The sequence below is a fragment of the Dromaius novaehollandiae genome, chromosome 4 (assembly GCF_036370855.1).
Source record: "Dromaius novaehollandiae isolate bDroNov1 chromosome 4, bDroNov1.hap1, whole genome shotgun sequence".
In the NCBI taxonomy this organism is placed as follows: domain Eukaryota; kingdom Metazoa; phylum Chordata; class Aves; order Casuariiformes; family Dromaiidae; genus Dromaius; species Dromaius novaehollandiae.
Window position 1 is genome coordinate 46,373,348 of NC_088101.1, and position 25,683 is coordinate 46,399,030.

General features: G+C 36.1%; 1 protein-coding gene and 1 long non-coding RNA gene across 15 annotated transcripts in view; one reads left to right on the forward strand and one right to left on the reverse strand.

Annotated features, from left to right (window-relative positions):
• Positions 1-25,683, reverse strand: part of NEK1 (NIMA related kinase 1) — a 52,063-nt gene that overhangs the window by 25,876 nt on the left and 504 nt on the right. For 3 of the 14 annotated variants that reach the window (XM_064510951.1, XM_064510949.1, XM_064510945.1), the window contains exons 2-18: positions 24,937-25,004; positions 22,949-23,097; positions 22,771-22,867; positions 20,480-20,577; positions 18,732-18,815; positions 18,189-18,256; positions 17,990-18,076; positions 16,819-16,873; positions 15,415-15,615; positions 12,308-12,368; positions 10,995-11,152; positions 9,090-9,146; positions 8,799-8,858; positions 8,442-8,516; positions 5,155-5,333; positions 4,940-5,071; positions 1,511-1,613 (exon numbers count right to left, since the gene is read on the reverse strand). In XM_064510951.1, the coding sequence (XP_064367021.1) occupies positions 1,511-1,613; positions 4,940-5,071; positions 5,155-5,333; positions 8,442-8,516; positions 8,799-8,858; positions 9,090-9,146; positions 10,995-11,152; positions 12,308-12,368; positions 15,415-15,615; positions 16,819-16,873; positions 17,990-18,076; positions 18,189-18,256; positions 18,732-18,815; positions 20,480-20,577; positions 22,771-22,867; positions 22,949-23,065 (1,632 nt within the window). In that variant the 5' untranslated portion in view covers positions 23,066-23,097; positions 24,937-25,004. Of the gene's footprint in view, positions 1-1,510; positions 1,614-4,939; positions 5,072-5,154; positions 5,334-8,441; positions 8,517-8,798; positions 8,859-9,089; positions 9,147-10,994; positions 11,153-12,307; positions 12,369-15,414; positions 15,616-16,818; positions 16,874-17,989; positions 18,077-18,188; positions 18,280-18,731; positions 18,816-20,479; positions 20,578-22,770; positions 22,868-22,948; positions 23,098-24,936; positions 25,005-25,367; positions 25,451-25,683 lie in introns of those variants that run through there. The other 11 variants (XM_064510953.1, XM_064510950.1, XM_064510955.1 and 8 more) reach the window with 9 other exon arrangements.
• LOC135328229 (uncharacterized) lies at positions 1,601-10,672 on the forward strand. The gene is made up of 2 exons (XR_010389022.1): positions 1,601-1,740; positions 9,117-10,672. It is a non-coding gene; the product is annotated as an uncharacterized LOC135328229 (long non-coding RNA).

Consider the following 25,683-nt stretch of genomic DNA (forward strand, 5'->3'; position numbering starts at 1 on the left):
AACTGATGTTTGGTAAGCCAAAGTGAGTCATTTGAGTTAATCCCAAGTCTTCATACAGTTAAAAGCTGCATACTACTTGACCATTCCTACTGATTTTTCCTCTCGGATTAGTGACGGGAAGATCATCAAGACCACGATACATGAGAACTACTGCCAGTTACTCATGTTACTTTACTGCACAAATAGAAGGAAGCTGCTGAGGGCTTCTGCTATCGAGGGCAAATTTGCCATGTACATGAATTTGGAACCCTGATTTAGAATTACTATGTCTTAAGAACCTGGAAATTAATCTTTACGATTGTTCAGTAACCTCCCCATTTTATTACAGCAGCAATTAAGTGCAAAACATCTGGGCTCAGCTGAATACCTTAGCTGCAGGCAGAAACCTGAGAAATAGAATACTTGGGATATCTTGCATTAAACTGATCTCATACATCGATATTAATGCCAGCAAAGTCAAGAACAAAATGGATGCAGACACTACTAAGAACTTAACTATGAAGATGCAGTCTTACCAAAACAGGAATCTTTCAATTTATGAAAATGACTTACTGGTCTTAGATGTTTTAGAACAGAAACACTGTTTTTAAGTAAACTCATGCTTTAAAATGAATACACTAATTTAAGGAAACTTCACCATCAAGGCATTGAATCAAAGTACTTCAAAATTACTTCATGTAACTGAAATTATTCTTGAAACAAAAAGCTGTCTTTAACTCATGATTTGATACTCAGATACAACTACAGATATGCTGCTGTAAAGCTGCAGTCCCCCTTACCTAACTGCACTGATAGCATAGTGTGTTTCATTTAATCAGCACACAACAACACTGTGACTTGCTTGTAAGTGTATAGTGTGAAAAAGCATTCAAAAAGCAAAAAACTTTCCATATTTTGGAAATATAGTTCAACCACACAACAACTCCCAGTCATTTCCAAGACTTGTACTGTGAAACAGATTTCCTGAAGGAATATTGAATTTAGAACTGTAAGCATAAAGAATAAAGAACATGTGACACTTTCAGTAGTTTCAACCTCTACAGAATAAAAACTTTAGAAACATCAACTTTGACAAAGATGGATGTCTCTATATGATATTTTGTTAATAAGCAGTTTTTTGTAAAATGCACTATTATAGCTGAGTTATCAGTTCACCCAACTTCATTTTAAATTCTAGTTACTGAACATAAAGTTTTATTTTAACCAAAATTTTAAAACTAGCGACCAAAAACTGGAAACTAATGTTCTAAAACTCCCAACATCAAATCAGATATGGACAAAAAGATTTTTGCTTTGTTGATAAATTCACAATCTTGGCGAAAGGTATCACACACAATTCTGTTACATTTTAATAAAACCATGAGCATAAAATGTACAAGTAGAGCATGTACCCACCCTTTTTAATATGTAAAGAAAATATCTAGCTAGCATTTTGTGGCTATGATGCTATTTTAAAGGTTCATAAAGCATGTTGGAACACTAACACATATAGGAAGATCAGATTCCATACCATGTGTCCCTCAGCTCGAGCTTTGTTTTGCATAGCTTCTCTCTTCCGTTGCCAGAATTCTTCAACTTGCTTTTCTCTTTCTGCAGCTACCCATCCTTTTTGCCTGAGTAATTGCAACATATATCAAGCTGAAAGTATCTGAATATGACACTCAAAAGAAACAAACAAACAAAAAGAAAAAACAACTGCATTTACACATTAACTGGGACACAAAGAAAAAGCAGCTTTCTGTGAGTAAGGCTTCTTTTGAAAATGCCTTTTATCAGATAAAATGCAAGTCAGACTTTCACAAAATGTAAGAAAGTAAGATGAACTAGGTTAAAAGAAAACTGAAAAATCCAGAACATGGTATTGTCCTTCTGTATCCTGGTCACTGAAACAAAAATCCAAGGCAACATAATCTTAGTGCAGTTATTTCTGAAATGTCTCAGCTTATTCCATTACTGCTATCACCTGTTAAAAAGGACATAGTCCTTCAAAGTTTTCCTTCAGAGATGGGCAAGAACTCATCACATGAGCCAGTCAGTAAGATCAATACTGCAGAAGTCTCTCAAGTCTAACCTACACTTGGAGTAAGAGCTTCTACCCCTTGGATAAGCACAGCACTACTATTCTGAGGGTACCAGGGAATTGCTTTTGGGGGGGGGGGGGGTTGTTTGCTTTTAGAGGAATAGGGAAAGAATTTTCCCTACTGCAGAATTCGCCAGAACAGGATGCTTTTTCATATATACCACCCCAGGTCAGGTACCAGTTTGGGTAGATAAGGTGGCTGTACTGAGATTATTTTAACTGAGCACCTGGCAAGCCTCCGTGCAAATATGATCATTCTGTAGGGGATCCAGTTTCTGACAAACCAATTAGACGTGGACTTATAGGAAAGCTTTCCATAAAAGAAGCTGCAGACTGGTGTTAGATATTCTATTAGAATGAATGAAAAGGAAATCCCCTTTCCCTGGGTCCTTAGCCTCTTCTAACTGAAAAGTAATGGGGGTCCAGCAACAGGCTGGAAGAAATTAGGATAAGCTGACAGGAATAACTCATTAGGCTGAAACAGTCAAGGAAGAATCATTCTGCAATACAGGAACTATTGCTGGTAAATCATAAATGAATTAGCATACTAATTAAACACCCTTGCATCTTGTGCCTTTCTCCCTCTAGCAATGAGGAAATGAAACTGTTTCCATTTGCTGTAATTCATTAAGAGAAAGTCAGAGATCAAAGTACTTTGATACAATAAAACAAATCCCATAGCTGCTCTAAAAACACAAGACAGTCCACAAAGAAACACTTGATAATCTTTGCATACGCATATTATTTGACTTACTACAAGATTTTGACTGTAACGGTTCATTACATATTAACTCATTGAGTGGATAATGAAATCTGTCCAAATACCTGTAATACAGGTGAAGATTAGCTTACAGTATTGGAGGAGAGGTGCTTTTCAAGCAGAAAACTATCTGTCTCAAACCAAGTCCACAGCAAATAGTTATTCCAACTAAATTTGTTGATGATTTGTTTTTCCCTGCTCAACAAAATGGATCATCTGGCTTTAAAACTGTTTTATCTAGTTTTCTTCTGGACTACATTTCTGTCCAAGAGACAATTTTTAAAGATTTCTGAAGATGTATTTAGTTTTATGTTAGATGTGGCAATATAATCAGAAAGATCACAACTTGAGAATTTCTCAGTTTCTTTAATATATACTGTAAATTACCTGTCTTTAAGAAAGTTCCATTTAAGTTCTTTGTTTTAGCTAAACATCCTGAACATGTATCTTTACATTTCACCTTCAATTGAATCAATAAAACACAGGAGAGAAATATTATGTTGGCTATGATGATAAAATTATCTCTAGATAATAAAATAAAAATATTTAACATATTTTAGATACTAAAAAGACAGCACCTCAATTAGGGAAAAAAAGATCTCTATTTGTTCCGAAACTTCTGCCTGGAATTTTCATTGAGTGCTTTTGGGTTTGTGAATTTCAGAAATATTGAATCATCATTTCCTCCTCTTCATCTGCATTTTACTGATAATTTGCAGACCTCTTCAATATTTCCTCTCCATTTTATCACATTAAAAACATTTTACCTGGTTGTAGCCAAATAGCATTTAATACTGTCAAATGTGCAAGGCAAACGTTAATAATATTTCTTAATGTAGACATGATTTGGGGATGGTGGCACTGTGTGTAGAGTTGAGAAGAAGCATAGGAGGATGGAAAAACATCTATGCCAGCTGGAAAAAATACATTTTCCAGTACTGAGGTTTATCAGAAAGAATTTTAATTAGCTCACAATGGCCCAGATGGCTACATAGAAAATAGTATCTATATTAGTATATATTTATATAGTATATATTTAAATAGTATAGTCTTCTCTTTTGAAAGATAACACTCATGTTAAACGTTATCATATTATTTTTGTAAATTTTAAAACAGAAAACCTAAAAACATGCACACATACTCATATATGTGCACATACACATATATATAAATATAAAAATAAAACTGAATAAAATTAAATTAAGAACAATAACATTTTCTCTGACCATTTCCTTTTCCTCTTATTACCTCCATTTATCTTTCTGTCCGTGGATTGTATTTTTGGATCTGCAGAAGCTTAGATAATGCATGAGAAAGTTTTGTCCCTCTGAGAAGCTTAGTCAGTGAGTAATGCTCACGTACTGACTTACTAAAAAAGACATTTCACCATTTACTGCTCTCTAGTGCAGACACAGTCCTTGGGGCAACATTATCAGATTTGAAGAAAAGTAAAGCGGTTTTGAAAAAAATACCTGAACAAGAGAAATCATTAAAAAATGCTTGTTTGTATACGAGATGCATATGTACTTTATAGTAATTGCCAAGAATAAGCATCATAGAACCAGAAGCTGCACACCAGTATAATACCTGGTATTCACAGCTTGCTCTTGAAGAAAGCTCCTGAAAATTTTCCACTGACCAACAAACAGGAGACCTAAAAAGTTTGCAGCAGCAAACTACAGGAGAGCTTTCTAAATGCTCTATGCTAGAGAATCAAACACTTAAATGGCAAGAAGACAGTCAGAATGAGATGAAAAGTGGAGGAAGCATCTTGGCCAGTAACACAAGAAGTAGAACTATGAAAAAAGAAAAGGAGGCTTGTGGTGTTATCTAGACTGTAACTGCATTAAACCAAGAATTTTGGCCAAAATCTAGCCCAGTTACAGTTGTTAGCAATTCATTTTTTCTACTGTCAGGGGAAGCCAAGGTATCCATTGGTTCTAAAAGAATTGTGGTCTGTGAGGGACCAACACACAAACAGACAGCACGGTACCAATGGATAAAAGTGGTTTTGAGACATCTCAGACTACTAAATGAAACAAGACACAGAACAGAAGTCTAACATGGAGGGACAAATTTATGGATTATCATAGTCCAACCTGTTTGCATTGGCTTGTTTAGACACCTCCTTCAATCTTTTCATTTTTTTCCTAATTGCATCAGCATCAGGTAAATGGTGATGACCTGCAGGCCCCTTAGGAACTCCTGGACGTATTCCAGGTGGAATTCCTCTGTAGATAAATATGTACAGTAACTTTCATTACTTTCATCTAAAGCAGACTACATGCAACTTCCTAACACAAGGTAGCCATACCTTTCAACAGCTTCTTGGCCTTGTACACCTGCCCTCCATTTGGCTTCCCTCTCTTCAGCTACTTTAATGTTCTCCTTTTGCTGTTGCATTTGATAAAAAATAGCATGATAGTGTTCATATTGTCCTCTGGAAGACACAGGAAAAGGACCAACACCACCTCCACCACCATAATATGGTGCCTGGAAATCAGAAGAGTTAGAACAGGAATCTTCAATATTGGTCTTAACAAGCCCTTCCAATTTCCATCTCCCCAGCAGAATAAAAGCACTATTATGTTCTGCAACAATTCTGATTTGGTACTAGTGCTTTTATTTCTGGCATGTTCCTGTTTTAATACACCAAAACAAGACTGAAAAATTAAAAATGTACTTTTCAGTTAGCACTCCAAAACAAAACAGTATTTACCTCCCTCTGATAATATTTTAATTATACGTGTGACATCCATCACATAGTTTGGAAGTTATTGGTAAAGATTCCACTGAAGTGTAACCAGAGACAGATGCGCTACACAGCATAAATCACACTTTAGCACAAAAGCTAAAAGTGATACAGTGCTAACTGAAGTACCAATGAGTAACTTGTATCCAAATGACCATTTTTAAATAAAGCTGGAAACAGTTAAGCACACTTTTCAGGTTGCTGAATGGCATTAAGTTGTTATTCCAAGTGCAGATTAATTTCAGAATCCCATTTTTACCAACCTATAATTTGGTTGCATCACCAGAATAGAGAAGCTTCCCATCTAATGCTCAGATCAGGGGAATATCTACCACAAGTTACCCCTTTACAGAAAACATTTCTCTCATTCTCATAGAATTAAAATCCCTAAAGAACCTCCAGGTGAAAATAAAAAAAATGTTGCAAGCAGTTGTGAATAGTAGTAGCCAAGGATGGATGCAGAAAACGTGAAATTGGCAAAACAAGGTTAAGGTTGTCAGCACATGCATAAAAATGTTCACTTTATACCTGCCGGAGTGGTCAAACAGCCCATGATAGTGAATCTACGGAATTTATTTTAATAATAGTGTAGATGTTCTTTCCAGAGTGGTCTGAAGTATTCTACATACATTCAAATAGTCAGTGCAGATGTGACAGGTTTAAGATTGCCCATTTAAAGCAAGCGTTCTTGAACAGATTATATTTGACAAGGAAATTTAGTTCACATTTGAAGAATTTCAATTGCTCAACACCCATCAATAGCTCCTCCTTAATCCATATGATAGAATGCTGACAGAAAGATTTATCCAGGCATTCAAATATGCTAGCATGCTATTCCTCTGGATAAAAATAATTTACTGTACAAGCCTACCTTTTCTACAAATTAAATGCAAAGCACTGCTTTAGACACTATTCAAGGTTTCACCTATAACTGTTAGAGCTCAGTTTTCAGAAAGATTACCTAGTGAAATAGTATGATCAATCTCTAGGCAAATGTTCTAGAGCAGATGCTCATCAAGTCTGCAGAACAGTTAGAGCCCCTGCTAGAACCACAAACCCCAAGTCAACTCCTTGCCACCTTCTTCCCTTATTCCCCTTCTGGAATAGGTGCCAGTCTCCCAAAAAGAAGACAGGAGAAGAAAATCATACAGTATGTTGCCCTTCTGTGCCTTCATAAGAGGCTATGCAGCCTGCATTAATGGAAAGTTTGAACATTACTATTCCAGGCTAATAGCATTGTCAAGAAGTCACTGGATGCACTGTTTTCACGCAAGAGAAAAGAAAATGAAAATTCAATCAAGAATACCATGATAATAAATGGAAACCTAGATTGATGATAACCTACTAGTCTGCAGTAAGATTTGTACAAAATTACCCAATGTACCTTGAGAAGAAATCTAAAACATCTTTAAAGCATAAGTTTGCCATGACATTTTACATAAGTGACACTTTGTGAAAATACACACAGCCACTGAATCTAAGTTTCCCCTAGTGACTTTGAGAGTACAGAAAAATAATGCACATTTAGCTACAACAGAATTGTGCCTGTTTGCAATGTCTAATGTTTTGCAATGAAACTTTCAAAGTTAATTAGAAGCATGATTGTTTTCAGGGCACATATGCAGCTCTGATTCAAATGTGGTGGTGCTGGTATGTCATGTTATATGGAAGCTTGTGCTGTATTTGGCAGCATTACCTTGAGAAAAGGGACGTATAGGAACCAAATGATTTCCTTTGATTCTCCATTCAACCAGCACATGCTAATTCTCAAAGTCTGTCATTTTTAAGTTTGTTTTCATATTTAAACTTATATAAATAAAGTTTATCTATATATGGCACGCATCCAAAGATGATTTCTATTTTGAAAGCATATAGATAATTAGCAAATAGCTATTGAAACCTGGCCACATACTTGTGTTTTCTTCATATTCTTGTTGTACATGGAACAGAAAATAAAACCTCTACTCCTTTTGACTCTACTCTTCATTCAGAGCTTGTTCACAAAAACTCTGCTGAACATATTTAAGCCAAATATTTGTAAGACTCATTAAAATACAGCAATTTGTGGTAGTAATCTAATTTATACTGTCAGACAGATTTGCACCATGACAATACTTAATTCTGCACTGGTTCTGTCTGGTGAAGGTAGAGAACGTTAATATTCAAGTACCTTCATGAGACTGACTAGTTCCCAGAACAGTTACGTTTCCATGAAACTAAGATACGCACAAAGAGGCAAAATGAAACCGTCACAGGAATCAGACTGAATTATGTAATTCAATCCTGCAAGAAGTGAATGGCTACAAAGTTTACTACTTTGAGGAAAAAAAAACATTTAAAATTTACTCAGGAATTTTTTCCCCTCACAGCCAACTTTTCTATATATACTGACTTGGTCATTTATGTTGGTAAAAAACAAAGAATGCTTAGAAGCATGTTTTAAATACCGGGCAAACGGTCCATTATCATAATATGAGAACCTGGAAAATATTTCAACAAAAAATTTGAAGAACAAGCTTGAACGTGAAAGAAACTGTTCATGCACAGATTCAGCATAGGAAAAGTAGCAAAAGCAGGACTGCAAAAAAAGAAAGGGGAGTATGAAGACCTGGCAAAAGACAGGAGATTCTGAAATTTAAGTATTAAAAATGAAAATTGCACATGATCTCCAAGAAGCCAGGGAAAAAAGTCTGTTATACAATCTCTCTTAAATTATTTATAGTTTAATACTGGGCAGCTCCAAGAGTTGATCTTTTTGAAAAGAGAAAAGACCAGGACAGATAACCAATGGTGGGGGAGACATGGGGAAGGGAAACAGGCTACACCACATTTCTGCATCTGCTGCCAACCTTAACATCACCACTTCCACCTGAACCAAGCACATTCCTCCATCCTTGTTCCCTGGCTCTGTTTACTCGTTCCATCTGAAGGAGAAAACAATAAAGGAAAATATAATTCAAGGAAACACTTTAAGTAAAACACATTTTAAACATATTTTACCCCTTCTTTTTCCAATCTTCTCATTTGCTCTGCCTTCAGTAAACTGGTATGCAATTTATTTATTAAAACAAGAATTAAACAAGTTTAGTAACTGGGAATTTGAACTACTCTATATATTGCTAGGCAACATATAACACAACACATATCAAAGTATTTCATTCAAGTTACTATGGGTACAAAAAGAAAGGCTGAAGTATCTTGTCTACCTGATCTCGCTGGCGTTTTTCTTTTTCAGGCAATTCTAATCTTTTCTTTTTTGCAGCTTCCTGAAAAATAACCATATAATTTGGTATTTATTACTGAACCATTATTCTTTTAAGTCTCCATCAAGATTGGTTAGTGCTCCAATGGCTGAGGTACACCCATGAAGACAAAAATTAATGTTAGGTAGTGGAAAAAAGAAATAAGGACGAAAGGTTTGAAGATTTTATTTTGTCATCCTTGTTCTGGACTTAGCTTTTGAGTAGTTTGAAAATTAACAGATGATTTCATTATACCTCAAACATTTTCCTCCTTTCTTCCAGATTCATTTTCTTCACTGGAGTTGGAAAGGCCTGGATATAAGGTGAAACTTCAAGTTAGACAGCATGATGCCAAGAAGACAGGAAAAATTCTTATCAGAGAGATTCTTAAATCCACAATATAGTATGTGTAAAACAGGGCTGACAATATTATTCAGGAGTTTTTAAATTAAAAACACTGCTAAGATCTAGGGTAAATGCGACCATACTTGTTCATTCTGTATTAAGATCTCCCTCTTGAAAGCTGAAGGCAGTAATTTTTAAGTTAGTTTTGTCTTAATTTCTCTTCTTTGACAATGCCATTCCATATTATGATCTGTTCATATTATTTCTAGGGTCCCTAGATATTAAGATAAATTTTTATTTGGAAAACAGGTTTACTAGGTTATCCTGAGACTCTTTGTTTGGTAACATTACCCAAGTTCTTGATACCTATGGAAAAGGTGAATGAAACCACTATCAAATACCTAGTAAAGAAGTAGCGATACACAATAAGCTATGCATTTATTCCAATCTCCTTCTCAGATAAGTGATGGTTACTAGTAAAGCGTGCTTATTTTGACTATAGAACACAGATATTTACAGCTTCATAAATTTTTTTGACAACCTAAAAATCCTATCAGATTAGTACTTTAAATCAAGTACTTGAGGAAACATAAGCCTTTAGAAACTTAAGCCAGTGTATTTCAACTACAGTGAGCTAACACCAGTAAAACAAAGGAGATTATTGTTATATGCTCCTTTGAAAAGCCAGTCTATAGCTGCAAGATCAGACTACCCTGAAGTGACATCAAAGAGAAGAGGATTTATATTACATTGTAGCCATTTTTTCTATGCTACATCTTGTCACTAGGTACAACACAAACTCCTTCCAGCAAGAGGCATTTTCTATGTCTCCACCCTGCTACAGTGAGGGCTTTGGGTCTCTGCGTAAGTTGGGTTGGTTTGGGGTTGGCTGGGGAAATGGATTGTAAGCAGCAGCAGACTAGCAGATGATCGTGCAACCAAGTCTTGAAACAGAAAAAAGCCTCACGGTCTCATAAGGACACACAGCAGTCTGTGTGTTCCTTCTCCCTTGCTCTCTTTTTTAAACTGTGTATTTTAGGGAAACAAGGCTTGTGTGATCTTTGATAATTTTCCCTTAATCCTCCAGTAACTTTTGAACCTCAAGGATAATTTCTATCAAAAATTTGATAGGTGTATAGAGATATCAATGTTATGTTCTCAGAAGTGTCATGGGGAGAAGGAAAAAAGAAAACCCACCCATTCAGAAGAAAATTTGAATTAGTTCTCCTGCTGAGAGTGGAAAAAAACTGAAGTGGGGGCTTCCTACTAACTGCTTGGTCTGTGGCACGTGCATGTAGTTCAGACCAAGTTGTACCATGTAATGTATCTTGGCCATGAAGTAATTAAAAAAAATCAACAGGGAGAAGTACGGTGTTTTTAATGTAACACGGTGTGCAGAGAAAGGTGACTGAAGGAAAGATTGGAAGTACTGTATGAAGGTACATAGCAAATAATTTTGTTATTAGCTCATGGAATAAAGTCTGCAAAACTCATCTGATTATACAATTTCTCCTGCTGACAACACTTTAGAAAATAACCCAAAATTAGTTTTCTAAGGTTTGAAATTTGGAGGTTATTCTTGAACAAATAAAAAAGATTCAATGATTCTTATCCAATGACACTGATATTTATAACTGACAGGCTTCCAACATTTCCAAGAGCAATCAACACCAACAGAAGAACTGAAAACATATGTAAAGCAAGCATTTAAACTATTTTTTGCATGTGTCCACATAACAAGTATTTTGAAAAGGAAAGCATAGTATTTTAATAGGTACTAACAAACAGCTCAGTTTAAGTTACTGAGGTTCTTACCTGTCCACATTTAATCAATGGCTTCTTCGCATGAATCTTTTTAGGTGCATCACCAGATTTCTTGCTCATTAAAGGCACTCTGTATTTTGCAGCAGGTTTGGTAATTTTCTGAGCTGGTGCAACTGAAGCCAAGCTTTGTCCATGAGCTGGTCTTTTTGCTAGACAAGAGAAGACTCTTTTACAAGGATATCCAGGCCTACCAATGCACCACATCTCCCTTTTTCCAGCTTTTGGGACAGCAGGGCTGAAGGAGAATGGGTGAACTGCTAACCATTTCATTCATGTGAGCTGATAGTGCAATATATCCAGTTGTCCAAAATGGCCTTCCTAAACTTCATACTTGGTAAGAAACAAGAACACAATCTCTGACCTTTTCGCTTGGATCGCTTCACTTTAATCTGAAGAACTGGAACTTCTTATTCCATTTGCCATGTTTTACTATCACTTTGTCATGGACACAGGGAAAAGCTTTCCAAATGGAATTCAGAGGCAGGCCTCCACAAATGACACAGGACTGCAACCTGCAACACTCAGGTCAGCAAAAGATTTCTAACAGAGCTACTGTTTCAGTGGCCTTTGGGGATATTGTTCCGCTGGAAAGTTCCTGAAAATATGCCAGTATCTACTTGTGAATTTGATTCTGCATTATCAGGGCTCTTTCATGACAGAATAGCAGTGAAATACTTGCCACAAGACAATCAAAAAAACACCAGAGCACCTACCACAGCTTCAAAATATTACAAGGAAATAAAATAATAAGAAGGGAAGAATTTGTACCAAAAAAAAAAAAGTAAAGTAACCAATACAGGAAAATGAATTAGAAACAGATCATCTTGCAAAACTGAACCACAATCTGGTTTACTAGCAGCAGTAGAAATTCTACTGTTCTGGGCTGAAGTCAGGACTTAATCTCGGAATCACTAACAAAATACTCCAAATTTTATAAGAAATGGTATTTCTCATTAACCATTTGTCGTTAGTAAGACAACTCCCCTACAATAACAACATATAAATGATTTCCAGTATTTTGAGTCTTTACTACCTCTTTACATTTTGTAAGTGTAACATACTGTAAGACTAAAAAGTACACCTAAAAGGGCTAGAGGCCCATAGTTTATATTTGTATGATTTGTAGGTTTACATACATCCACCTCTCCAGGAAAAGAGAGCATTACTTCTCCTGTTTTCTCCTGAAATTTCTAGAATCAGGTATTAAAAAAAAAAAACCCAAGCAATAAAAGAACAGTGCAACATTTATACATATACTATCTTACCAGAGCTGAAAATAAAAGTTCTTTTACACAATTAATTACCTGCTGCAGCATGCGGCCCCAACTTTTGGAACATTTTGTGACTGAATTCTTCTGCAATAAGCTAAACAAAAAGTTGAATTATTAGCAAACAGTATTTATGTCTGAAGCTAAAAAGCAGAACTCCTTATCAGAAAAATATATATAGCTTTTTTAGTAGGCTTCTAACTAACGGTATCTACCATAACCTAAGTTTAAATGAATACTCAATTACATGAATTCAATTTATTATTATTAAAATTAATATGAAATTGGATTCAATATTTTCAACCATTTCTGGCAGAACTACTCATATCACTTTAAAAAATGATTTAGTCTAACTTCTGGGCAGTCTGGCACTTGTTACCCCATTTATGAACTAGCTAATCACAGCTGCAAGAAAATTAATGTGAACATCAACATGGTTTTGTGCATAGTTTATTTTAGATTCTGTATAGTCTTCAGATTTTATTTCAATTTCTCAGACAGCCTTGCCTCAAAAAAAAAAAAAAAGTTTAAAAAGTCCTTCAGAGATGTTTGGGAATTTTTGTTTCCCTATTCTTTCCAAGATGGGAAGATGACTGTACATATGGATTTCTATAAACAACATATATGGACTTCTGTCAGACACATTAAGTACAATAAAACTGAGAAATATCCTTACTGAAGCCAGGTACAAAAAAGGAAGGCTTCTTGTATTTTTATACTCTTCACTAGGCATTTGTTTATGGCCAGTGTTCATGGCCCGCAGGATAAGGAACAAGAGTGACTTTTAGCTGACCTGGCACAGTGTTCTCATGTTCTAACTTCCTGCTTTCAGACTTCTTACCAAATCCAAGTGCATCAACTGGTCCTACCAATACAGAACATTCAAAGGAGGTCAACAATAAAATAACTTTTACGATGGGTACAGCTACATGCAAACAGATAATGGCTGTACTACAAACCACCTTTCAAGCCCTAGAGCATGCCAGGAATACATTTAGTGTTCTGACAAGGACTGCTAGCAATGCCAACTGGCTAATCACAAACCCTCAAAGTTTAAGGAATAGTCCTTATAGAATCTTGAACTATCCAGATGATTTTGCTTTGCTTAGAGATCACCAGCCAATTACAATAGATGTTGGGGGAGTTAAAAAATAATAAAAAAACAAAAAACAAGAGAAGAAACCCACCCCCCCAAAAAACCTCAATTCCCCCCAAATTCCAAACCAACCCCCCGTTTGCCCCAACCCCCCAAAATCTGCCCAACCCCTCCCAAACCCACCCAACCGCCCCAAAACAACAACAAAGAAACCAACCCTCCCAAACAAAACCCCCTCCAAAATTCCCAGAACACAAAAAAACCAACCCCCCCAAGCCAACCCCCCAACCTCTCCAAACAACCAAAACCCAACCAATAAAAAGCCTACACCAAAAAACCCTAAAAGAACAAAAGTGCAGAGCCTAAAACTGCACGCAACAGCAGAGACACACTTTCTAACCTCTATAGTCTGTCATCAAAAGCAAGAAGTCACACATGAGAACTGTCTTCTACTACTGGTATTTCAATGGCCTTAAAGCTTTTATTTGGTTGGTGAGCTGCAAGCAGAACAACTGCAGTGTGGTGTTCCAATAATAAGAGCTGTTCATGGAAGTATGGCTCTCGAGTACTTTTCGAGGCTCCCTCCCCCCCCCGCCAAGGATGCTCTGTAATTTAAGTGTACTTTTTATTGTGACTTATTAACTACAAAAATTAAGAATTCATATAATCCTGGTAGACTCATCTCCTGTCAGTTAAGAGCAGGATTTCAGCAATAGTTGAGCCATGCTGATGGTGACATATACCTAGAGAAGCTTTCTGAAGCTCAGACCAAAGCAAGCTGAGCACAAGATTAGTCGTGGGTGAAACTAAAAGAAAACAGGCATTACAGTTATGTCACAGAAAGATCACCTCCACCTTTTGTACCTGTGATCAATATAGTCTGTAAAAGGTGCCTTCTATTTTTGTTTGGGGTTTTTTTTTGGCTTTAAATTAGATAGCATCCCTTTAAGCTGAATATGTCAGTGAATCAGTTGGAAAAATTGTGTTCAAGTATTTGTATTCAACTGAGGAGAAAACAGTATCATCATCTTGTAGTAGCTTATTATCAATTAGTAGTTTATCATAATTAATAGTTGTTAATATTAGTAAAGTCTGAATAGCCTCAAATAAAAATATCATATCCATTTGAGCTGCTGCAAATAAAAATCAGATCAAAAAATTACTGCTGTAAAGGTTAGGACAATGAGCTTCGTTGTAAAGACTTCTTAATCTTACCTTTCAATGAAACTTTTAACTCACAGATAAAGAAATTTAGACGAGAAGGGCCCATATATAATCAGAATTTCAACTATATGTGGAAGACTTTCAATTAATAATAGTTCAAACTATAGTCCATTAGAATTCTTTATACTTAAGAAGTTCTCCTTTTGCATTCATTTTTCCATGTCCTTTCTCTGTCTATGTTTGCTTACCTCATAACACCAGTACTTTTCTCCACTTGTTATTCTTGCCTTCTTTTAAACTAGATTTATACTAAAATGACATCAATAGATGTCAACAGATCCAATATGGAATACTGAGCAACTTCTAGCTTGCATATAAAGAGATGCATTTAAGCATTAAGAAATTTAATGATTAGTTTACTTAGCAATATTTCACAGAACAAACCTGCAGGCCATTCCAAATTAAGAACAAAATACCAGATTGAAGAAATAACATTAAAGAAGTGATGCTGAAGTCATCATCAGTGCCATTTTATGCAACAATGTATATCTAAACAGATCAACATCTGATTCATAATTCTTCACTAAATAGAAAGAAATACAAAACAATGCTCCTGAGAGAAAAAGAAAATGCCAATTAAAATTTGTTTGCAAAACTACCAACTGCTTTAGCAATTTGAAATTGTTTTTTGTAGTTCTTTTTATCAATATTGTAAATTTAGCAAGATCAAAGTAACATTCTTTTTCCTCAACAGAAAATGCCTGGATAAAAGCTTTAGGAAATACTATTACTCCAATTTTATGTTGTATATTGACATTAGAATAAAAAAAGGAAAGTCCTATGATGTTTTCAGGCAAAAATAGAATTAAAACCATCTCCATACCTGTGGTGTGAGAAATTTTTCAACTCGTTTGGCTATAAAGTTTTTCTCCAATATGGAGTTGACTGATGGTCTATCCCTAGGATTCATTTTAAATAACTGTGATAGCAGATTACGTAGGTCGTAGGAATAATGCATAGAAACAGGAGTAAAAGATCCAGAGATGATCTTCAGTACCAAGTTTTTCATGTTACCGGCTTCAAACTGTATCACAAAACAAACAAAAAAACCCCAAAAACACAGTTGTTTCATATGGTGAGGAAAAACAAATAAGGACTTTCTTTGCCTCAACATAGCAAAACAAATTTTCAAGACCATCAATTTAAAAAAGCTTGCTGCCTATCAATAGTGTCACGCTATTGAGATCTGAAGCTTAAATTCTGAAAGCAATATGCTGTCTTTGCTAACAAATAGTTATCTCCTTTCAGACCTAGACTGACAGTGATATGCTGTTACAGTAGTTAAGGATAAAATATTATAAAGTATTGTGTAATATACACTTCATCTGCTCTCTGCCTTTCCCTAAAACATTCAACCATCACATGCTTTCTGTACTTTTTAGTGAAGTCACTTTTCAAATGAAAGGATGTAAAGTGTTCACATTCATTCTGTGCCAAATCCAAAGGAAAGCTTAGATTTCAGCATAAGCTCAGGAAGCAGAGAGCCATTCCAATTCCTTTGTACAATGAAAAACTAGTACTTATCAACCAGCTCACAGAAAACCTATTGCTGTCAACTCTCTGAGAGGCAACAAACTTGCTGCAGAAAAGACCCAGCAACAAGAAATCACAAAAGCTACCATGAAATCTTTAACCCTTTAAAGTTTTTTTCTGATGTCCATGTTGTAGTAATCTTCCTTTTAATAAAAATAGCTTATTTATTTATTTTAAAAGACAGAAGTGTGCTCCCTCCCCTCATAAATCTTATTTTTAAATCTCTAACAAGAAGAGATAGAAAAAAGGTTTTTTCTTTCCTTTGTAACTGGAAAGTGGATGACAAACAAAGAGGTATGTTTTAAATGAGCAAAATAAAAAAACTGGCAACTGTTTTACTTTGGGAGTTTTTTAAAGAACTATTTCTGTTCTAAACAAAGAAATATACTAATCCATCTGCACAAAGGTGGCAGCCTAAATTCAGACTTTCTCAGTAAAAATGAAAAGGTCACGTTTTTGGAAAGAAAGGAACATTATGAATAGTATCTTTTGTTACCATACCTAACACTTCTGTAGCTAACACACAATTCACAGAAAACAAAAAATGCAGTGCTAAGATTTCTGCAGAGATTGGCATGAACCAAAACACAGATGATAAACTCAAAACATAAATATGTTTGTATGATAATAATGAGGAAAAAACCCTGTGTTTGAAATCATTATTCTCTTAAAGAAACACTCAGTTTCTACTCACCGCATGTTTAAGTGTGCACATCTCATAGAGAACACAACCAAGGGCCCAGATATCACTAAATCAAAGAACACAGACTTTAAGAATTAGTTCTAGGTGTGACACTGCCAAATAAACTATTAATCAAGTACTGTGGCACTGAAAAGGGAAAGAAAAAGTTGCATTTTCAGTATGTACAAGTTCCCTCTAATTTACTCCCTTCCCCTTACAAAACTCCATCACCAGGAAACAAACAAAAAAAAAATCCAGCAATAAAACACAGGGCCAACGTGAAAACCAGACTGGATTAGTTTGGCTACACATTTTATTTAAGACTTTTCCTCTGTATCACCCAAAGCAGAGAAACTGGACAAAATAGGGATAAAAGATTTTTTCTTTAAATGTGTACTTTTTGCCTGAGACATCTTTGAAATTCCAAATATAATTTTATAAGCAGTTCAGCAAGTACAATTCTTATATTCAATTAAACAGGTCATTTATCCTGTTTAACACTGACTTACCTTACCCGCACTCATTACAGGATAGCAGAATTTGGTTGGAATATCATTGAATGAGAAATCCCATGCAGGAGAGATTATGGGGCAGGGAACTATAATCATTTTTATCCTTTAAGAAAATTAAGGAAATTAATATAAGGCACCCACAACAATGGATGCACTTCAGCAAGTTAGTGCAACATAAAATTAACTTGGTAATGAACATTTTAATTATAGTAGGGAAACTCTTACCAGATACAGCCTATTTGCAGGGGCAGCAAACATAAGCAAAGTATTTGAAGGATGTTCTTCTGTGTATGAATCTATACATATCTATACATACGCTTAGAGAATACAATCAGCATATTTGTGATTTTTTCATTCTTAACATGCTTTAACATTCATACTGCATAAATTAAGGCAGCACAAATGGTGTGTAGAGAAATCAAAGCAGAGCCATAAATAAGAACATGGCTAGATCTACAACTCAGAGCACTAAGCAAATCATCTCCGGATCACATTGCTCTGTACTACATCAAGCTGCTGAGATACCGTCTGCATAGCGAAGCCCACTTCATTCTTGGGTAAGGGATTAACTAAAGGCTGTTTACTATCATATGAGTAGAACAGCTTCAGATTTCTAAAGAACACACTCCCTCCTCCTTCCCCAAAATACTTAATAAAATGCTTATCAGTACCTTTTATTGTTGTAAGGTTTGTTCTGACATATTTCAGGTGACAAATAGTATGGCGTTCCTATGCAAATGCGAGTCAGTTCTAGAGTACTAAGAAAAAAGAAGAATGTTAACTAGTTAAGTTACATAGTGTGCACACATGTTTTCCTAGAACAAAGCTATTTAGATTAATTCAGAGAAACTAGCAGCAAATAGGAGTTACCTGTTAAGAACTCTGGCGATTCCAAAGTCTCCCAGCTGTATTGTCCCATCTTTGGTCAAAAATATATTCTTGGTATAGAAATTTAAGAAGTCTGTTAATTAAAACATTCACACAGTTGCACACTTTTTGTTCTCAACATGTTTTGGAAGGAGTAAGGTTTTCTACCATTCAATCGCTCTGAAGTCACTACCATTAATGTTATTGACTACTGGGAAATAACAGATCTATTCTTGTCCTACTTTACCAAAACTGGAAAAAACACCACTATAAATTCTAAAATATAATTAAGTGTGGGACAAAAGGTCATATGAATAATGGTAAGATAGCTTCTTTGCCTCATCTGTTTGTACAAATATCAAATAAACCTGTTCTGAAAGATTATAAACAAAAAGTGTTTCCAAAATTAAAAGCATTTATGTAAAAAGATGTATTCCAAATATTTTCCATAATTTCCCAGCTGACACTATCGAGATATAACATAATCAGTTTGGAAGTAAATTAAGAAAACAAAAAAAATAGACACACACACACACCCCAGCATACCTGTGACTTTATGTCCCGATGCAAGATTTTTCTATCATGTATATGTTTTAGTGCTAAACAGATTTGTACAAACCAATCCAGAATCTAAATGTAAAAAAGAATATGCAACATCAATATCTTAACTTATTTGAAAGCTTTTCCAGGTATTTTTTCCTCAGGATTTCATCAAATCAGTTTTATAATTATAACTCAAAATGTTATCCTCTTCCCACAAACCTGGCTTCATATATATCCTAGAAACATTAAGAATGTAATGCTACTATCACTATAATATAAACACAAACATCTTATTTTAATCAAAGATACACATTAAACTATCCAGATATTATTAATCCTGATACTATTAGATTTATTATAAAGATAATGGTATACAATAATAGTATGATAAAGATAATGGTATGATAAAGATAAAGGTATGCAATTTGAATCTGATTGTCTGTAATACTTAAAACATGGAACTTGTATCCTTAAGATTGTACTTCTGCTGTAACCAATACAAAGTCTTCTTATAGTCAATTAGTTAATGAAACGAGTCCTAAAGAGCCATATGGATGCTTAGCTTACAAAAATGCTTCTTTTATCTAGTAGCTTTTATCTATTTCACCTTTAAAAGAAAAATAGTACAAAGTAGATTTCAATTACAAAAGTAACAAATAACAACATGCAATTAGAAACTATAAACAAGCCAACAAAACCAACATTATCGTGGATTTGTGAAAGTCACAAAATGTAATGAGGCTAACTGCAAACACTCTTCCATGTGGAATAGTTGTTTCATTTCCACAACTCAAGAGTACATACATATCAAAATTACAATAAAATGCAAGGTGTGATTTTCACTTTTCTATTTTCAGTTCTTGTAAATGTGAGTCCAAAGTCCAAACTAGAAAATTAGAAGTTATACAAACTATGTCTAGAAAAGTTTTCATCACTACCCTACTCGGAATATCACCAATAGACCTAGAACAGTCCTAAGCCTTCCCAGCCAGAGCTAAGTTGAGATTCTGATGCATTCCTACTGCATACAAACACAAAAGTGTAGAAACTATTTGTAAACAAGGAAACATATCTCAGTTCTGAACAAAAAAATTAAATCCTACAGAATCTATTTTTGCTTTGTCTAATTGAATATGTACATAAAATCCTCTCAATTATTCCAGACTGTCTAATGATTGCATCCTTAGATAGATCTAATCATTGCATAAATGATTTTATAACCAGTATTATGAAGAAGAAAAATCTGCTAGTATACTTCCAACATAATATCAAATATTTCTATTGAAAAAGAAACATTTGAATGACATAAGTTTCATATTATTATATTCCATATTATTATATCTACAAAGTATGTTATTTTATACCTAGGATAAATGAAAAAAAATCAGTATTACAAAACAAAAATCTTGTGTCGTAACATTTTATAGGTTTAAAAAACTTCAGCCTGTCCACTCCCTTAGTATTTTTCATTTATCAGATGCGGTTTAGTTTGCAAGAGGTGCAGTTTTTGGGGTTTTTTGTTTGTTTGTTTGTTTTAAAGTATCCTACACGTACAGACAAAATCCCAATTAACATACCGTGGATCTTCAGCTAAGCTTTTAGTCATTACTGCGGCTCGCAGCAACGAGAATCACAATTTGGGAACATTTTATACATCTTAAGCAACCATATCTGCCAGATTGAACAAAAATTCTTTAAAGGACATGGAAAGTATTATGCCGCAAAAAGCTAAGGCAGTAGTTTGCTGTTACCTGATCCTCAGAAAATAAGACTCCTTTCTGGGCATTTATTTTTTTAAACAGGTCTCCTCCTTCACAGTAATCCATCACTATGTAGAGACACCCATTTTCTGTAAAACAAAACCCAAAATATTTCAATAAAAAATAACCTCTCTAAGATATCTTTCTGAATATCTTAACGACAACAGTTTGTCTCAACATGGGTCATTGAGAAAGCAATTAAGAAATCAAACCCTTTCATGTGCAGCTTCCGATATCATTTATTATTCCTTTTTCCAAACTTCAAGAAAAAAAGTTGTATTTACTCTGAGTTTCACAACATATGTTTCCCATCTTCGATAATGGATTATTTGATGCAGAGGGAAAAATGACGTCTACAGAACCATTGCCCCAGAATGAGGTGCAAGACCACTATGAAATTAAAGAAGTCACTTCATGAATGCAATATAAAAACCACTCTCCACCCTACTTGCTATTGCAAACATCCATAGATCACCTAGCTCTAAAACCAGATATCTTAAAGTTCTAAATCAGGTAATTGCATCTGCCTAATTCCTTCTTGCAGTTTTACCTGGACAATATATGCATACGTAGTGCAAGAACATGGCAATTATCAGTCCTCATACCAGATTGAAGAGTTCATTTCAGAGACTGAAGAACAACAAGAAAGCTTCCAGCAGACAACAACTTATGGAAATCAGTATTTTCTCATTTTGAAAGAAATTTGGGGAGACCTCTAAAATCAGTTTGAGCACACATAATACATTTATACAAAGTTACAGTTTTGTTCCCCAATACAATCTTTTCTATAACTGTTGAAAAAAGAGATTAGGCAGAAACAAATGGCAAATTACAAGCATACTGATGAAAATTCTAACATTTCTTGAATAGCAACTCAAATAGGCTAGTAAAATACAAGAGCTACAGTATTCACAGACTAGGTGTGATTTTGAGAAAAGGTGAATAAGTACACATGATCACACACCACTCAAAAGAAACACCCCTTATGACTACGAAAAGTTAGTCATAATACTATAAAAGTAAATAGAGTGAAAAATAATTAAAGCCTCTAAGTCTCTTAAACTTAATTTCCACAACATATTTCCGAAATCTGTCTTCCAAAACATCAGCAACAGAACTTCTCATTTGAGCTTACAGTGGTTCGTACCTTGGCTAAGCTTTGCAATTGGAATTATTCTGAAATGTAATCCTAGGAGTCTGGATTTCCTGCAGACCTACCTCTGAAATAAACTGCTTTTATAAATCAAAACCAGTATGTTCAAAGTCAATCTGTTTCAGCAAGGAAGATGCAGTATGAAGTCTCATGAACTAGAGACTACAGAATCTGCCTCATAAAATATAGCAGTCTTAAAGAACAGGCCTCTATTAGAGAGAAGACGGAAGTGTGGATTTATAAAAAGCAACAACCACAGTCTTCTGATTTACAGCATATAATTCTAACTTAATGAGCAGAAAATAAAAACCCAAAATCAAAAGGCATGAAAGTCAGCAGAAAGGAAAGAAGGGCGATGAGAATAATGTTCTTACATGGTTTAATTCTACGCAATAGGGCTTTGGGATCTTATACCTCTTCTGATTATTTCCCATGATATTCACTGTAAAAATTATGTGAAATCTTGCTCCTAAATTTCTTGGTTACCACAACTTCCATACTATCATTGGAAGAAATGATAACCAGGAGAGAATTCTGGGCCACTGGTTAAGTAGCTCCTTCCTAAGGATGTCAGTGAATCATCTTTTGTATTAAGCTCTTCCAGTTTTGAATTAAATTGCTCCTTCCTTCATAGCTTGGTAAGGCAAACTTTTAGTCTCATCTATTCTTCCAGCTTTTAAAGCGATGACATGATTGTAATTACTAAAGACCACACTCCAAGATGACAGACCTTTGGGATGAGATTGCTCTTGCTGGGTGATTAATATCTGAATTTAGATCATGCTCATATTTAGGGTACATAGGCATTCAAGTAATTAGGATAGATGAAAGATTTTAAGCGGCACATACTGTGGAGAAATAGAAAAAGAAAACCCTTTCACTTTAGCATTAACCAAAATTAAATCATGTAAGGGAGAGAACAAGAATGTTTCTATATAATTGTTGCACTTTTTTAAAATGTGTATAAGAATCACAAAAACAATCAGAAAGAACTGATGATAGCAATAAAAGGAGGGGAACATGATTAAAGGGGAAAAACACAGTGATTTTTAAATTATATGAAATTAGTAGTACACAGACAGTCACTTACTACTATTATTTCAGGTTCTATTGTATTAATTGATCTTACCTTCAAACGACTCCCTATACAGGACTATATTTGGATGTTTCATGTTAGCCAATATAGCAACTTCTCTCCTTGATTCTTCTCTCTCCTTATTTGACATCTTCAGAAGGAAAATAATGATTTTTGAGAACAGGAATACAAATAATAATAAAAAAAATCAGTAATTAATGATATCACTCACCTCAGAGATGTTTATTTCTTTAATAACATACTGCTGGCCATTTTCTTTTGCTTTGACCAGGATTGCTTTCCCAAACGATCCTTCTCCAATCTTCCGCACTTTAATATATTTATCCATATTTATCTGTTTAAGGCATCCTTACTTCAGTACTAATAGAGAAAAAACAATGGATTTAGTTAGCTGTACTTAGTCAGTCTTCCAGCCTGCCAGTTCATGTTACGCTTGTTACTTAAAATGTCAACCCATTTATCTCTTCAACTGCATTACATGCTTAGTACCATTTCTGTAAATCATCTACTCTTAATATCATCTCTATTTTTGTACAGTTGGCTCAGTTGGTGTAGAAAAGGGCTGCACTGCTAAAACCAGTTTACCCTTTCACTTTGACAGTGACAGCATTTGGTTAGCAATCTCTCATTCAACTTTATCTGGGAAAACTACCATAGGAGTGGAAAAAATTACCTATACATTTATTCTTAAGAAACAGTAAATACAGTATTTTGGAAGCTAGTCACTCTAATGAACCAAAAACCAGACTAAATTCAAGAGATACCCAGTCAAGTTTGGAATCATTATTCAATACAAAAAGGTAGGACCTTAATTTTTACTGAAAAGTTAAATAATTTATTTTTTCATATCATACAGAAAATTCATTACAAAATGGTGCAAATCAGTATTTGTACTGTACTATCTGACTAGTTAGACCAGAAGCTTTTGAGATTAAGCAGCATTGTTTAGCTGAATGTTGATTGTGTTTAAAATACTATATTTTAAAAATCATTTGGTAAAATGAGAGACCCGAACAAGTTTAAAAGAAGCAATAATCAAACATGGAGGGAAAGAGTAAGTGTGATAAAACCCTAAGTGGATTTAACAAAAGTAAACTATATCAAGCTAATTTCTTCTCTCTCTTTTGACAGACATTTTTATCTTTATGACACAAGAGCTTCAGTTATGCATTTGGTAAGGTGAATGAAAGAATCACTAATAATCAACAAGACGGAAATTGGGACAAGATCTGTTAAAAAAAAAAAAAGGGGGGGAGGTTTCCCAAATTTGCAAATGACTCAAAGTTGAAAGTACAGCCAACATAGAGAAGAGTCAGAACAGCAAAAAGAATTGGCCATAAAAAGAATAAAATGATAAAAATCAAAACAAATTCATTGGTGGGTTAAAAGGTCATCTTTTCTAGATTAGAAAGAACTTTTATACCCTGAGGACTGTCGGTTGAAAGAAACAAAAGGTTTCTCAGCTTTTCTGCATCCAAGCCTCACTCAAGAGCACTAACAGTGCTCATACTTTGCCGTGCTTAGCTTTCCTCCAACAGAAGACGTCATTACCTTACGTTCATACTTAAGGCTCATCTCACTGATTTAGAATCATTTTTTTTGTCAGTCAAGAAGTGACCAAGCACCAGAAAAGGAGTTTGCTAAAGATGCTCAGGAAGATGAAGGACCCGTACACCATGTGAGCAGACCAAAAGGAACAAGCTTGATTAGCACTGCAAAACAAAGCCTGGGAGAGCTGAAGTAACCTTTTGCACAAAACAGAAGATGGGAGTGAAAGATGACTAGGCATAACTACCAGAAGGAAAAAAGTGAAAGTGACAGCCCTGTACTTTTTTTTGTGTGTGTCTTGAAGATGCATCAAGGCAGTGTGTTAAGCTACCCCTAAAATGGGGGTGGTGGTGGTGGAAAAAGGACTTTGTATTAACTTTAACGTTATCTTTTGGGTAATGGTAAAACATACTAAGTGAGACACTATTTCATTTCAGGTGCTTTTAATCAAGTTTTCTTGCTGCTGCTGCGTTATTTACAAAACCAGTCATGCTGTACTAAAGCTAAACCAGCAGTATTAGATGTAACTTAGTGTGACTGCTGCATGCTACTCTGCGCAAACATCAACTACGAGCAAGGAGCCTATGGGTGGACTACAGTTAAGTCAAAGACGGGACATAGCTTTGGCCTAGTTGGACGGCTTATTTTTACCTGTGGCACGGGAAATACAAGCCTTGAGAAAGGACTTCAGCGTCGGCAGGGCGGAGGCTTCCCAAGCCCTGCGCAAGAAAGTCGTTTTATCCCTCAGGCGTGAGGGAGGCTGGTGCGCCGGGGCACAACTCACGCCCCGAGACACCGCGGCCGCGGGGAGCCGAGAAGGCGAGACGACAAACCCGTCCCGCGCAGCCGGGCCGCGAGCGGGCGGCCCCGGCCGCAGGCGAGGCCCCCAGGCCGCGCGCAGGCCGTTACACCGGGCCGCGCCGCTCCCCTCCGTCGGGCCAGGCCGGGCCGCCGCCCTCACGCGGCCAGAGCGGCAGCAGGGCGAGAGGCGCGGCCGGGGACCCCCACCCGGGCGCTGAGAGCCGCCCGCCGCCGCGCAGGAGAACGGCGGCGCCCGGCGCTGCCCGCCCACCCCAGCTCACCTCCCCGCCGCGCCCGGCGCTACCGCGGCCGCTCAACCGAGCCTCACACCCGCCGCGGGCCCGCCCCCCTCATTGGCGGGGACCTCCCCGCCACCTCAGCTCCTATTGGGCGACGGGAGCAGAGCCGGAGCCAGCAGGCTAGCATGACCGCCCCTCGCGCGTAGCGGCATCACCCTGGTAACGCGCGGGGGGACACGTGACTGGCGGGGCCGGGGCCGGGGCCGGGGCGGGGGCCGAGTGCGCTGTCCCGGCGGAGCGGTTTGGGTGCAAACGGCACCGGGCTGCTGGGGTTAGCGGTGGCTGTAGAGGTTAACGG